General features: G+C 41.3%; 1 protein-coding gene across 1 annotated transcript in view; it reads right to left on the bottom strand.

Annotated features, from left to right (window-relative positions):
• Positions 1–15,675, bottom strand: part of LAMB4 (laminin subunit beta 4) — a 109,868-nt gene that overhangs the window by 24,695 nt on the left and 69,498 nt on the right. The window contains 4 exon segments of the mRNA XM_082473916.1: positions 2,559–2,683; positions 2,685–2,717; positions 6,306–6,681; positions 11,326–11,422. Coding sequence (XP_082330042.1) covers positions 2,559–2,683; positions 2,685–2,717; positions 6,306–6,681; positions 11,326–11,422 — 631 coding nt within the window.

Genomic DNA, 15,675 nt, shown 5'->3' with positions numbered 1-15,675 from the left:
AGACTGTCTTGGTCTCAATGATCAATTCAAAAATTCAACATCCTCTCCCTTGAATTTGCACTTAACAGGGAAGTAAAGAGTAAGGAATTTGTTCTCATTCTTAATCTGGAAGAAGGTGCCCACTGAAAGAACTGAAAATCTGTCAGCAGTCACCCAAGACAGGCAAAAGAAAGCAAAAGTGCCCCCATGCTGATTCTCTCAAACTTGCAGATTTCGCGTCATAGATATACATGTAATAGCTACAGAGCACTGAGACTTAAGTTTGCAGACATGGGTTTGAATGCTGGCTTCTCCCTTTACTGTCTGGGTATGGCCTTGAGCAAATCTGTTAAGTCTCTTAGATTGTGTTTCCTTATCTGTAAACTGATGATGATAATTTGTGGAGATTAAGTGAGATAATATAAAGACCCTCTGTGAAGTGTTCCCCAAATGTAAGGTATTAATTTTAACTACCCATATGAATTCAATATGATGAAACAACTAAGTTTACCTCACTATATAGAGCAGGAGTTGACAAAGTCATTCTACAAAAGGCCAGAGAATAAATGTTTTAGGCTTACCTGCCATCACATTGCTGTCACAACTACTCAACTCTGCCATTGTAGAGTGGCAGTAGCCACAGACACCACATAAATAAATAGGTGAGGTGGTCTCCTAATGAAACTTCATTTACAAAAACAGGCTGTGGGTAGGATTTGCTGGCAGACTGTAGTTTGCTGACCTCTGATGTTGAGGCTGATGACAGCAGCTAACGTGCTGAGTGCTTTCTATACGCCTGTCCTTCCGATCAGTTCTCATCCTTGATCTTCACAAAACACTGTCAGGCGGTTAGCATGACCACCACCATTTTACCAGTGAGAAAAGGAGGCTCTGATGATAGCAAGGTCTCACTGAGGGTATGATGTGAAGCCAGGATTTGAAGCCAGGTAGTTTGACTCTAGAGCCTGTGTTCTTAAACACGTCTCTGTATTTTCCATATTGGAATGAAAATACAAATTCCTGAAAGTAATGTGGGATGTTTTAATGCAAACGAGAGTATATTAGGGCTTTAAACTGCTTTAGGAACCAAAGGCCCAGGGTTCTGATCTTTACTCCTATGTAGCCATAGTCCAGGCATGATAGCCACACTTTATCTTTTCAACATTCCTGGTTTTTACACTAACAGAGTCAATATATCGTGATTTTCATTTATCATGAACCGCCTCCCCCCGCCCCCCCCCCCCAATCTCACACACACACAAATGAACACAAAGCCATGTTTCTATTGCTCGGAATGATTTTCTGCCTTGATTTATCTGGCAAATTTATCTTTATTCTGAGAGGCCTTTTCTAATAGACCCAGGAAGAACCCCACTCTCTCTACTCTGTTCCCGAAGCAGCTTGAAAAATGTTCTGATAGAGTCTCTTCACTGTTTGGGGATTGTTTACACGCCTGTCTTCCCGCCACGAGTCTGGGATGACTTAAGGGCGAGACTTACTGCCCGTCTCTGCCGCTCAGCACAGTGTCAGGCATCGAGAAAAAGCCCAGTGATTGCTGTTGGACTGCAAATTTGAGAGAATCAGCATGGGGCAGTTTTGCTCTCTTCTCCCTGGCCTGGGTGACTGCTGACGGATGTTCAGTTCTTTCAGTGGCATCTTCTTCCAGATTAGGAATCGGAACAAATTCCTTACTCTTTATGTAGCATTCATTGAGCATCGTCAATAGTGATTTCATCAAATTCAGGCCTTCCTTTAGGGTCATAATTGCCATCTGTTTTTTTCTCTTTTAGCTCAAGATCAGATGACAAACAGGACCATAGACATAGGATAAGGAAAAGCAGACAATGTTTTTGCCTTGAGATAGGTTTCACGTATATTTTCCCTTATACGGCTCAACTAGATGGGTTTGGTGTGAATAAGTTCAGTGCTGCCTCACCTGGTACTAACAAGCTGTCTGTCCATGTCAAAACGTAACAAGGATCTCATGGGAGATCAGCAGATGAGCTAATGCAAGTTTTGCTTTAGAGTTCCATTTCTCCTCCAAGTTGATTTTGGCTTTGGCATAATTCCTGTTCATTTTTAAGAACTATGCAATATGAATTACAGGCTTCCAGTATGTTACATGTCTCCAAATTCCTACAAAGTTCTTATGAGAAATTGTTTAGGTCCTTCTTGCCTCATATTCCTTTGCATTTATGGTTGCTGGAAATGGAGTGGCTTATACTCAGGAAGGCATAGAAACATGTCTCTCTCATTCCCTTATGGCCATAATAGAATTTCCAAGCTGCTGATTAAACGAGATCCTAGCATGGTTTGGCATCACAATACTCTGGGTTTCAGTCTTTGTTTAGTATCGCAGATTGTTAGCGTTATTTTGTGCAAATGCTATCCAGCTCTGCAATGTTTTAAAAAGTTGAAATATTCATGCACAGATAATACCCTTAATGGGTGTGTTTTCATGTTCTAAAGTGCTCAGGTGCTGTGGCAATAAGCACAGGGAGATTCACTAATGGAATGCACTAGGGATTTTATCAACTCCCGTCCAGAAACAGACAGTTGAGGTGCATTTTCTCTCTTACCCATGATGCTTGCTTTACGGGCACGGGAGTGCGAATTAATTTCTTCTTGAAGATCTTCAAGTAATAGGTTCACTTTATTCCTCGTTCTTCCTCTTGTTTCTTTCAGATCTTGAAATTCATACAGTTTTCCTCTGCTCACTTAGTTGCATGATTTCTTTCCTATAGGAGAAAATGAGAGTAAATGTAGCTAAGCTTATATTACATTCGACAGATTGGTGAAAAAAAACACACGTAAAGAAATTGCCCTCGGACTTCCCTTGGTGGCGCAATGGTTAAGAATCCGCCTGCCAACGCAGGGGACACTGGTTCGATCCTTGGTCTGGGAAGATCCCACGTGCCGCGGAGCAACTAAGCCCATGCGCCATGACTACTGAGCCCGTGCGCCACGACTACTGAGCCCACGTGCCACAACTACTGAAGCCCACACGCCTAGAGCCCATACTCAGCAACAAGAGAAGCCACCGCAATGAGAAGCCCGCACACCGCAACAAAGAGTAGCCCCCGCTCGCCACAACTAGAGAAAGCCCACACGCAGCAACAAAGACCCAACACAGCCAAAAAATAAATAAATAAAAATAAATAAATAAATACAATTAAATAATTTTTAAAAAAAGATTGCCCTCATTATTAGGTATCCTCATACTTAGGATGGATTTTCCCCCCCCCAAATTTTCATTTGACAGTTTATGATTCTGTTTATGGCTTATCTCTTTCTTGTTAATTCCGCTTCCTAGAGTATTTCAGCACTCATTTAAAATGGTCTCCTAGCATAAAGGTTTTTGAATCTTTCAGTTTCAGCTGTTTATACTCTGTCTCCCTTTGCTTTGGTTTTCAAAAACACGTATTCAGACATGGTTCATTTAAATCAGTCTAAGGGAGCCAACTTATATTAGGCTTTTAACAGAATCCCTCAAACAGCCAAGGATAAAAATCAGTACCTCATTTAGAATAAATCTGCTTCCAGCAAGGTTCCTTTTACTGCTACTTCTGTACAGGGTCTTAACTTTGAATTTCCACAAGTGACAGGTTTCCTTGCTGGCGAGTGTACATTTGAGTGTGTCCTTTCTACATCACCTTTGATGGTGCCACCTTTGTCCCACTTCAGTTGGCTGGGTTCAGCAAACACAGTTGGTTCAGGTGAATAATTAGAATATCCCTCATTACGAGGAACTTGGGGACAAATTGAAGAGTACAGTTCAGGGAAGCTACAATACAAATTTATGGGACTAATTTATCTTGGTATGATTGCAAAGTATTAACCAATGCTTCCTAGCATTTTCTGCTCTCACTCTCCCTTCTAATCTACAGACTTTTCCTTCAAGCTCCAACCGTTAGCACTGTAATCCTTCTGGCTAATAACAATAACAGTAATTACTATTATTATAACTGGTACTCTTAAAGCACTTACTATGTGCCAGACACCATGCAAAATGGCTTGTCTTGAGTGATTCTCACAAGAATCCCATGAAATAGAGACTTTAACCCCACTTTTGATGAAGAAACTGAAGCTTGGAGAAGTAACTTCTGAGGCCACACAGCAGCAGGTGGATTTGAACCACAGTAGTCTGACTTCTCAATCTATGCTTATGATATCTTGGTTTCTCTGTCCTCCCCTTCCCCTTTGATTTGTAACTTACCCAACAAACATTTATTACTTAACTAAACCAGGCCTGGAGAAAGGTACAGAGAAGGCAGCTTTGCCCACAGGAGTCCCTCAGTGAGGCAATGGCTGAGCCACAAAGACGTGGGAAGATGCAGAAGGAAACACATCCTTTCTCTCAGGAGGTCAGGGAAGGCTTCAGTGAGGGGGTGGTGTTTGGGTGGTTGTTAGAGAGGAATAGGAGCTTAGCAGGTGGACCAGGAGGGGGCAGGCTTTCCTCATGGCTTCAGGCCTGGCCCCGGGACTCCTGCTTCTCTTGCTTTCTTCTCTCTGGTCCTGCTCGGGGCTCTTGCAGTATCTTTATCTACAGCATCTACTGTGGATTGGCTCCTTCTGCTTTCTCAGTTCCACTTCATCTGCCATGTCCTATAACCACAAACCAGTGGTCCATGTGCCAAAACTCATTCTCAGACAAGTTTCTTTGGCCTATACAGTGCTTTTTGAAAGCACTATTGGATTAGCTGCCTATATTTTAAAGTGGGGACATTTCCATAAAAATCTGGATGTCTGACATTGTTTAAAAAGTGAGGAGATCTGGGAACCCAGGGCCACAGTCTTTACCAGGGCATAGAAGTGCCAGTCCTCACCTGCCAACTTGACTTGGCTATGTGACCTCTCTGGGCCCTATAGCTTCGTTTTTGATGCAGGTGGCCCTTCCTCTGAACCATCCAGGTGAGTTGTATCATCTTCCTTGTGTAACTTTTAAGCAGTTGCCATATACTTCAGGATTTTTTTGTCTGGTAATAACGAATGGCCTTATATTTATGCTTGTGGGTTTTTGTATGTTTGTTTGTTTGTTTGTTTTTGGCTGCGTTGGGTCTTCATTGCTGCGCTCAGGCTTTCTCTAGTTGCGGTGAGCCGGGTCTACTCTTTGTTGCGGTGTGCGGGCTTCTCATTGCAGTGGCTTTTCTTGTTGCGGAGCACAGGCTCTAGCTGCGCAGGCTTCAGTAGTTGCAGCACACAGGTTCAGTACTCGCGGTGCACGGGCTTCAGTAGTTGTGCCTCGTGGGCTCTAGAGTGCAGGCTCAGTAGTTGTGGTGCACAGGCTTAGTTGCTCCGCAGCATGTGGGATCTTCCTAGACCAGGGCTTGAACACGTGTCCCCTGCATTGGCAGGTGGATTCTTAACCACTACGCCACCGGGGAAGCCCTGACAGGCGGATTCTTAATGACTGCACCACCAGGGAAGTCCCTACGCTTGTGTTTTATGTAACATAAAACTCTGCAGCTTCAACTATTCTTTAATCCAGGAGCTTTTCTGGGGGAGGAGGGATATTTTTCTATAGAACTATAATCTTTTTGGTTTCTTAGTAGACTGTGTACTCCTAGAGGGGTGGAAACTATACCCAGCTCATCCTCGTTTTGCCCAGAGCAGGTCAGCAAACTTTTTCTTTAAAGGGCCAGAGAGTAAATATTTTAGGCCTTGGGGGCACCACAGTGGCCCTGTCGCAATCGCTCAACTCTGTCATTGTAGAGAGAAAGCAGCCACAGAGGATGTAAATAATGGGCGTGGCTGTGTTCCAACAAAACTTTATTTACAAAAAATGTGATGGGTCGGATACTGACTGTGGGCTACGGTTTCCTGACTCCTGGTCCAGAGCAGCCAACATAATCTCTAGAAATATTTGATGAATGAAAAGAAGGACTCAATAATAAATAATAAAAATGATATTGCATTTTGAAAGAATTACTGTACTCATTATATGACTTCACAGTAATGTGTGGGCTTATAAACAACTGAAGAATTTGGGAACATTTAGCAAATTTCCCTGAGAGCATGGCTGAAAAAAAATTTTTATATTAGAAACTTCCCCACTTCCAATTTCGTCTTTCAGCTCTGCTGGGTTTGGGTTTCTCAATTAACCTCATGATTGCCTTTTTGTTATAATCAATGACATCTCCCAAAATCATGTCATTCTAACTAGGTAAGAAAGAGACAACAATGATTCCCAGCCTGGTTATTAATGCAACAATGATCATTTCCCTAACATCAACAAAGGTTCATTTCTAAGTTGAAGGCTGCTAAAGCTCACAGGAGTTAAGGTAAATCAGGAACTTGGCGATCTATTACTTGCATACAAACCTTACCAAACAGAGTCATGATAATCCTTGACTTTTAAGAATTCCCCAGATGAGAAAACAGGATGTCTCCAAATCCTTTCTATTTCAGACATGTTCTCTCTGAGGCCTTTGAAGTCCGCCTCACAGACAGGCAGGGTCTCTCTTTTATCTTCCATGTTACCAGCCAGCCTAATTAACCCTTGCACCGCTTTGGAGAGGGAAGAAATGGTGTGGTCCCATTGATCAAAGCACAAGTGACACCGAAGACAAGCAGGGAATTCCTGGCCGTGACCCTGGGCGCAGCGATCACATCGTGGGCCGCTAACACCCTCTCGGCAGTGACACGTACCCGTGTCCTGGTCACAGATGTGCTTCTGGGAATCTTTCCTGTTGCAGTCACATGCTGAAAAGGATGGGAGAAGGAGCGGAGAATGTCAGTCACCTGGCCTTTGGCTCATGACCAGCTCAAGAATAAAGTCCTCCCCTCTCCCCTGAGAATCTTCCTAACTCCCATTTCTAAGGTGAATGTTAAAAAGCAGGATAATTTCAGAGATCTGTGCAATGGCCATTAAAACAGAGCATACCTCGTTTCATTCCACTGACCAATCAGCTCTTGGTTTTTTTGTTTTTTGTTTTTGGACACTCTACTGTGGCTTGCAGGATTAGTTCCCCGACCAGGGATCAAACCCGTGCCCCTCGCAGTGGAAGCGTGGAGTCCTAACCACTGGACCACCAGGGAATTCCCAGCTCTTGGTTTTTATATGGACATTATTAGGTGTCACTTTTACTGCAAGTGTGAGTTGTTCCCATCTGGTTTCTTTACCTATGTGAGTGAAGAATATGGATCTAATGGATGACACACTTGTGACGGCTGCTACTGCCCCCGCCCCCCCAGGGTGGTTCAGGCGTGTCACAGACTCTCTAAGAAGGCCCATGATCACACTTTTTCTTAGTGAAACCCAGCCTGGATGTGCTGTCTTCCATTACATAAGGAAAACTGTTCTGTTATCAAAAAAGGGGTGGGCGGGCGGGCGGATCACTCTTTGGTATTTACCCAAAGGAGTTCAAAACATGCCCACATAAAAACCTGCACACGGGTGTTTCTAGCGACTTTATTCATAATCGCCAACTTATAAGTAACCAAGATGTCTATCAGTAGGTGAATGGATAAAGAAACCATGGTATATCCAGACAACTGAATATTATTCAGCACTAAAAAGAAATGAGTGTTGAGCCATAAAAAGACATGGAGGAACCTTAAATGCTTACTACTAAGTGAAAGAAGCCAATTTGAAAAGGCTACATGTTGCATGATTCCAACTGTAGGACATTCTGAAAAGGCAAAACTATGGAGACAATAAAAATATCAGTTGTTGCCAGGGGTTGGGTGGTGGGTAAGGATGAATAGGCAGAGCAAAGAGGATTTTTAGGGCAGTGGACATACTCTGCATGATACTATAATTATGGATACATGTCATTATTCATTCGTCTAAACCCATAGAATAGACAACACCAAGTGTCAACCCTAATGTAATATGAACTTTGGTGATTATGATGTATCAATATAGGTTCATGAATTGTAACAAGTGTACCACTCTTCTGGGGATGTTGATAATGGGGGAGGCCATGGTGGGGTCTGGGGGTATATGGGAAATCTCTGTATCTTCCTCTCAATTTTGTTGTGAACCTAAAATTGCTCTTAAAAAAAGTCTTTTAAAAAATAGAGAACATTAAATTCATTTTGTCTTAACTAAAAAAAAAAAAGTCCTGATGCTACATGCACTTCAAATGAATAGGTTTTTGATTAAGCCTGAGGATGGAGGATGGGGAGAGCTATTGAAGTTACAGCAATTTCCAAAAGGTCAGGGAATCACTAACCTATGCCATTGGCTTGACTACAAGAAACAAGCGATTTAAAAATGCATTTGGCCAGCTTGAGTGAAAATAATGCGAATTAGAAATAAAAACTGATTAACACACTAGGCTCCTCCAATAGACATCACCTGTCTGGCACATTCCCTTTGGTCCAAAGGCCTCTGCAGAAACCCCTGGGGGAGCTCTGTGCACTTCACCAGCTGGAGGCCAAGGCTCCGCCTTATTACCTGCTCCTCCCCAGGAGCCCTAGTGGGATCTGTGGCCTGAGTGGACCGTTTGCAAAGTTTCCTCTGTGAAAGATGAAAACATTTTTATAAAGTAAGATTATTAAAATATTAGAGGGGCACAGGAATAGAAGCTCTGTAAGACAGTTTTTCTAAAAGCCAACATTTCTTCCCGGTTTTTAAAGTAGCAATTCCATTTGGAAAATTGAGTATTTGAATGGGGCAAAAAACCAAAGGCATTTTTTTTTTAAGCCACAAAAGCACATTTATAAAGGAACAGAGAGGAGGAAAGAGTTACCATATGTGGCTACATTGAGGTGACCACAATGATAAATCCATCACATCTGATATTTTTTTGGATTGACTTCTTTTGGAAGCCGATTTCAAACAGAGATTCAAAGATCCCTCCTCCTAGAACCAACCCAGATTCTAAATCTGCACTGTCCAATATGGTAGCTACTAACCACATGTGCTATTTAAATGTAAATGGATTAAATGAAATAAACAATTGTTTTCCTCACATGCACTAGCCACATTGCAAGTGCTCAGTAGCTACATATGGCTGGTGGCCCCCGAACTGGACAGTGCAGATGTAGAATGTTTCCATCTCTGCAGAAAGTATCGAACAGCCCTCCTCTAAATCCTGTAACTATTGCTAAGGCATGTAATGAAAGACACTAGAACACAAACTCCACAGGTTGGGGGCCTTGCCCTATTTGTTCACTACCTAGAGTACCCAGTAGACACTCTGTGGATATTTTTAAATAAATAAGTGAATCTGTGATGGACCCCAAGTTATGAGAGCCACATTGAAAAAACGTCCACTCTGCTGACTTCCTATGATCCATCTCCCAGCATGTACCTTAATCCAAAGTAGCTATTTTTGTCAGCATGTTTCCAAATAGCAGGAAATTGGCTACAAGTTATGATCTCAGAAATCTGTTCCATTTTAATGACTTTGAGGAATTTCAATATAGGCTAACATTCAATATAGCGTAAAGTTTTAATATAAGAGAAAAACAACTTATAGGGCTAAAACTTTTTTTTTTCAAAACTAGGATTAAAGTTTGTGGATTTTCAAATATAAGACATGACACCATAGAACTCCTAGAAAAGAGCATAGGCAAAACATTCTCTGACATAAATCATACCAACGTTTTCTTAGGTCAGTCTCCCAAGGCAATAGAAATAAAAGCAAAAATAAACAAATGGGACCCAATCAAACTTATAAGCTTTTGCATAGCAAAGGAAACCATAAACAAAATGAAAAGACAACCTACAGACTGGGAGAAAATATTTGCAAATTCTTTGATGGACAAGGGCTTCATTTCCAAAATATACAAACATCTCATACAACTCAATAACAAAAAAAAAAACAATCCAATAAAAAAATGGACATATATATATATACAATACCAAATGTAAAATAGATAGCTAATGGGAAGCAGCACAGGGAGATCAACTCGGTGCATTGTGACCACCTAAAGGGGTGGGATAGGGAGGGTAGGAGGGAGACACAAGAGGGAGGAGATATGGGGATATATGTATATGTATAGCTGATTCACTTTGTTATAAAGCAGAAACTAACACACCATCGTAAAGCAATTATACTCCAATAAAGATGTTAAAAAAAAACATATGTATATATTAGGATTGGGAAAAAAATAAATAAAATGCAGAGATTTTTGTGCATTTCTTGGAGCATTTTCATCAAATAAATTCTTGTGAAGGAAAAAAAAAAAACCAACAGGCAGAAGACCTAAGTGGACATTTCTCCAAAGAAGACATACAGATGGCCAACAGGCACATGAAAAGATGCTCAACATTGCTAATTATTAGAGAAACACAAATCAAAACTACAATGAGGTACCATCACACACCAGTCAGAATGGCCATCATTAAAAAGTCTACAAATAACAACTGCTGGAGAGGGTGTGGAGAAAAGGGAACCTTCTTACACTGTTGGGAATGTAAGTTGGTGCAGCCACTGTGGAAAACAGTATGGAAGTTCCTCAAAAAACTAAAAGTAGAGTTGCCGTATGATCCAGCAATCCCACTCCTGGGCATATATCCAGACAAAACTATAATTCAAAAAAGAGGAGACTTCCCTGGCAGTCCAGTGGTTAAGACTTTGCCTTCCAATGCAGGGAGTGTGGGTTCGATCCCTGGTTGGGGAGCTAAGATCCCACATACCTCTGGGCCAAAAATCCAAAACATAAAGCAGAAGCAATATTGTAAAAAATTCAGTAAAGACTTTAAAAATGGTCCACATCAAAAAAATCTTTAAAAACAAAAAACAAAAAACCACAAAGATACACGCACAATTATGTTCACAGCAGCACTATTCACAATAGCCAAGACATTGAAACAGCCTAAATGTCCATCGACAGATGAATGGATAAACAAGATGTAGTGTATATATACAATGGAATACTACCCAGCCATAAAAGAGGATGAAATAATGCCATCTGCAGCAACATGGATGGACCTAGAGATTATCATACTACGTGAAGTAAGTCATAAAGACAAATACCATATGATATCACTTACATGTGGAATCTAAAATATGACACAAATGAACTTATCTACAAAACAGACTCACAGATATAGAGAACAGACTTGTGGTTGCCAAGGGGTGGGGGAGAAGGACGGATTGGGAGTTTGGGATTAGCAGATGCAAACTATTATATATAGGATGGATAAACAACAAGGTCTTACCGTATAGCAACAGGGAACTATATTCAATATCCTGTAACAGATCATAATGGAAAAGAAAAAAAACTAATTGGTTACACAGTTTTCATTTTATTAATATTTTGTGGAAAATTTATTTTAAAGTTTGTGATTTTTCGACCAAATAAAGGAATTTAAAACTCAGTTGGTTCATAGCAAGCCCGTGGTAGGACCAGGCTGACTGTACTCACGTTTTCAGAATTACCAATACTTACGAATGCATCGCCCCAGGGGATCCCCATAATAATTTTCCTCACACTCACTGTAGCGTTTCCCATCATAGCCTAATCTACACGGACACTGGCCTGTAAACTGTGAGAACAGTCATGGGTGAGAAATTGACAAGCTCTATGATCTAAAAAAATAATGCATTTTAATACAAAACAGTTTTCCCTCCAGTGATTCAGAACATACAGCTGTGCAAAGGCAGAGGCAGGAGGATTCCCGCAGCCAGCAACCACCCCCGACAGCACCAAGGATCAGAAGTTAATGTTTTTTGGCTGAAGGCCCTTGAATATACCGCCTACTTCCAGCTGTTCAGGGACAGGTGGCCCCAAATCGGGAAACAGCCACAGATGCAAATGAAAAGGAAACACATAATGGGAAATGGGCCACATTCACTCCCAGGTTCTGGGAGTTCTCCCCTAACAGAGACAGACCCAAGACCTGGACTTAACCTCCATCAATTAATTTGGCAAATAATGTTTCCATTATGGAATGTAAATTGGAGTTTCTCCCAATTGGGCTAATGTTTCTCTCCACAAAACATTTTTTTGTAAATGAAGCTTAATCATTCAATGACAGTTATTTAACTGTGTTTTGGGGAGAGGGCTGAACTTTCCTGCATCCTCCCAACTGGACTCTTTTTTTTTTTGGCTGCGTTGCTTGTGGGATTTTAGTTCCCCGACCAGGGAGGGAACGAACCCGTGCCCCCTGCAGTGTGGAAGGGCGGAGTCCTAACCACTGGATTACCAGGGAATTCCCCCAACTGGATTCTTGATCAGCTTTTCTGAACACCAAGGAGACTGGAAAATTAACAGGAGAAAAATATAAAATCAAATCACTATTGTTGTGGTCCTAGGTTATACCTGACCAAAGCTGCTTACCCAATGACAACTCCAGAAGTAGCTGGATTCATAAAGTGACTGCGTCTACTAAGCTTCTACCCATTTTTGGAGTAACCACTGGCTTCTACTCAAATATAAGGAATTATGGGAGCTTGTTGCCATATTGTCTTTGTTGGACAATGCTGTCTTACGTTGATGCAGAATCTGCTCCTTGTAACTTGTTCCCATTGTTCTGAGTCCAGTCTTAAGGAAACTGCACAAAACAGGCAGCCTCCCTCTTCCCACTTACAGTCCATCTCCCAACTAGAGGTGGCCATTCTCAACTTGCATATGCTTCGTTTCTTTAAGCCAACCACCCCTAAGACTTCATCACAAAATACCATGGTTCTATCCATTATCCTTGCTGTCTTCCTTTGGACACATACTAGTTTGTCAATACAGTGTTTAAAATATGATACTCAGAAATGAGAACGATGTGTCTGGAAGCCATCTGGCCATATAGAGGATAATAGGACAACGGCCGCCCTGGAGCTGGGCATGGCACGCCCAATCCCCTCTTTGGCAGCCCAGCCACACCACTGGCTCACTTGAAGCATGCAATCAAAATCCCTCAGATGTTTTTCTCACAAGCTAGCTCCAAGTTATTACTCCCACCCTGTATTTATGCAATGGATTTAAAAAACCCAATTGCAAAACTTTATTTTTAACCCATTGACATGTCATCTTCTTGTTGCCAGCCAACAAGACAGGCTGTTAAAATATCTTGTCTCTTGTTTTGTCTTGATCACATTAACTTATAACTTTATAATATCTGCAAATTTGATAAGCATGTTTCCCCAACTCCATCTAAACTGTTGATGAAAATATTGGACAGCACATTTGAATCTCTCTGTGAGAATGCACTAGGGACCACCTACTGGCTGACATAGAGACATTTATCAGTAGTTGTTTAAACAGCTGGAAATCTAAATGTCCACATGTCTCTTCTATACTCCAATGAAAGTGTTTCCTGATTGTAAAGAGCAAACTTCCTCAAGGAATCCCCTATGGACCAGATGACCGCAAATACCCTTGTCATAAGGGGGTCTTTGGTTAAACCAACACCATCTGCTTTTCAGCTTTGTAGATTTCCCTTAGCCTCCATGACTGAACTCTTGTCTCTGTCAAGTCCTGCTACAAATATGCTTCCCAAAAGGTCTAAGAAGTATGCCAGACAGTGATGTTATGAGCATTAGGAGTTCCTCATGAATTAGGAAGCCATGCAGTGTGTAGAGATCTACCAATTTGTTCCATGGTTGGTGGCTGCAGGTGTGAGGAGTGAAGAGGAACATATAAAATAGGCATGGTCCTCTAGTGCCCAGATCTTGGTTTCTAATACCATTCTCCAGTAAAAGGAACCAGCCCTCCTTAAAGAAATGGCTGATTCTAGGATGGGGCAGGAAATACACAAGATGAGCTTAGAGCATCTTGAAGTGCAGAAAGTAAGGAAGTACTTAAAAACAAACAAACAAACAATAATATGTCAAATGCATACAGAAGCCAACTGAAAGAGCTCCCCATGACCAAAGCTGGAAAAACTTGAATAACAAAATTAAGTAGTGCTGGATTATAACTCAAAGCATAGTACAAATATCCTGAGTCCACTGATATTAAAAAATGATTGAGGGACTTCCCTGGTGGCACAGTGGTTAAGAATCTGCCTGCCAATGCAGGGGACATGGGTTCGATCCCTGGTCCGGGAAGATCCCACATGCCGTGGAGCAACTAAGCCCATGTGCCACAACTACTGAGCCTGCGCTCTAGAGCCCACGAGCCACAACTACTGAGCCCGCACGCCACAACTACCGAGCCTGCACACCACAACTACTGAAGCCCACATGCCTAGAGCCCGAGCTCCACAACAAGAGAAGCCACCGCAAAGAGAAGCCCGTGCACCACAAGGAAGAGTAGCCACCACTCACCACAACTAGAGAAAGCCCACACGCAGCAACGAAGACCCAAAGCAGCCAAAAATAAATAAGTTTATTTTTTAAAATGATTGAAAAAATGAAGAAGTGGGGAACAACAGACAAAACTCCAGTGCAGAAGAATTCCAAATAATTTATGGAGATACTCTGCTCTCAAAGAGACAGAGCATAACTGTCCATTCCTTAAGTGCGGACTGTGTTTAGTGACTTCCCCCCAAGGAGTACAGTATGGAAAGGAGAAGGGTCGCTTTACAGTAAAGAAATGACACACACTGCTTCAGCCAGGTGATCAAGATTCAGGTCAACAGTGATCAGTCGTGTAAATAGTATGTACCCTTGACGTGATGTGATGAGAATAGCGCTTTACCTCTATGGTCTTCTTCTCAAAACCCATAATCCAAGTCTCATTGTGAGGAAAACATCAGATAAATTTGAATTGAGGGACATTTTACAAAATACTCCTCAAAACTGTTAAGGTCATCAAAAATAAGGAAAGTCTAAGAAACTGTCACAACCAAGAGGAACTTGAGGAAACATGATGACTAAATGTAATGTGGCGTACTGGATGAGGTCTTGGAACAGAAAAAGGATATTAGGTAAAAAAAACTAAGGACATTTGAACAAATTATGGACATTAGTTAATGATAATGTATCAACACTGGTTCATTAAGGACAAATGTTCCACCCTAATATAAACATGAATAACAGAGGAAACTGGGTGTGGGGTACCTCTTCTCTATGTTCACAACTTTTCTGTAAACCTAAGTCTATTCTAATATAAACATTTATTAAGGGAAAAAAGGCCATTGTGTGCATTTGTGTGGGTATGGGTTGGAGCAGGGAGGGTTGGAGAGAGAAGGAAAAAGAGAAGGGAAAACACATTCTATATATAAGAACTACCTACAAAAGTTTACTTGTACAAAATTTGGCCTTTGAATAAGTTGAACAGTGGAGCTGAAACCGGAGGTGAGCCATACTTATTAGTCAGGAAGATTCCAGCTTCTGAAATGAGCATTTGATTCCAATTAAACCCTACTCCCTGTATTGTGGATTGGACTCTTAAAATTTCCTGTCATTGTTTTACCCTTCTTCCTGCATCTCTACTAATGTAAAAGTGTTTCAAAGAATACAGTTATCAAGCCAAAAAAGCCTGATCATGACGTTGTCTCCATAAAAAATGTTAATATTCTTTTTAAAAAATTTCATGCTCATTGTTTTATTGACTGAAAATCACATGTGCAGTTAAGTAGTGTTAACTGTATATTAAACAATAAAGATTTGCTCCTAGGCTGCATTCTTTAGAAACAATTGCTGCTGGTCTGGTAGCTATAAGATAAATAAGATAAATTAAATAAGAAGACATCTTATTTAACCATCTGTAAAGCAACTGGTGAGCTGCAGGGAATAACAGCTTGATTTTTTAAAATGGAATTATGGATTCTGAAGGAACCCGTTAACTTTCATTCTGATTCATAATCAATTCCGATTAATGATGGATTTCTAGGGGCTTGCCTATGCTTACACATATGAA

This window comes from Balaenoptera physalus (assembly GCF_965194825.1).
Source record: "Balaenoptera physalus genome assembly, chromosome: 8".
In the NCBI taxonomy this organism is placed as follows: Eukaryota; Metazoa; Chordata; class Mammalia; order Artiodactyla; family Balaenopteridae; genus Balaenoptera; species Balaenoptera physalus.
Note: the sequence above shows the minus strand (reverse complement) of the source record. Positions and strands in the feature narration are given on the sequence as shown.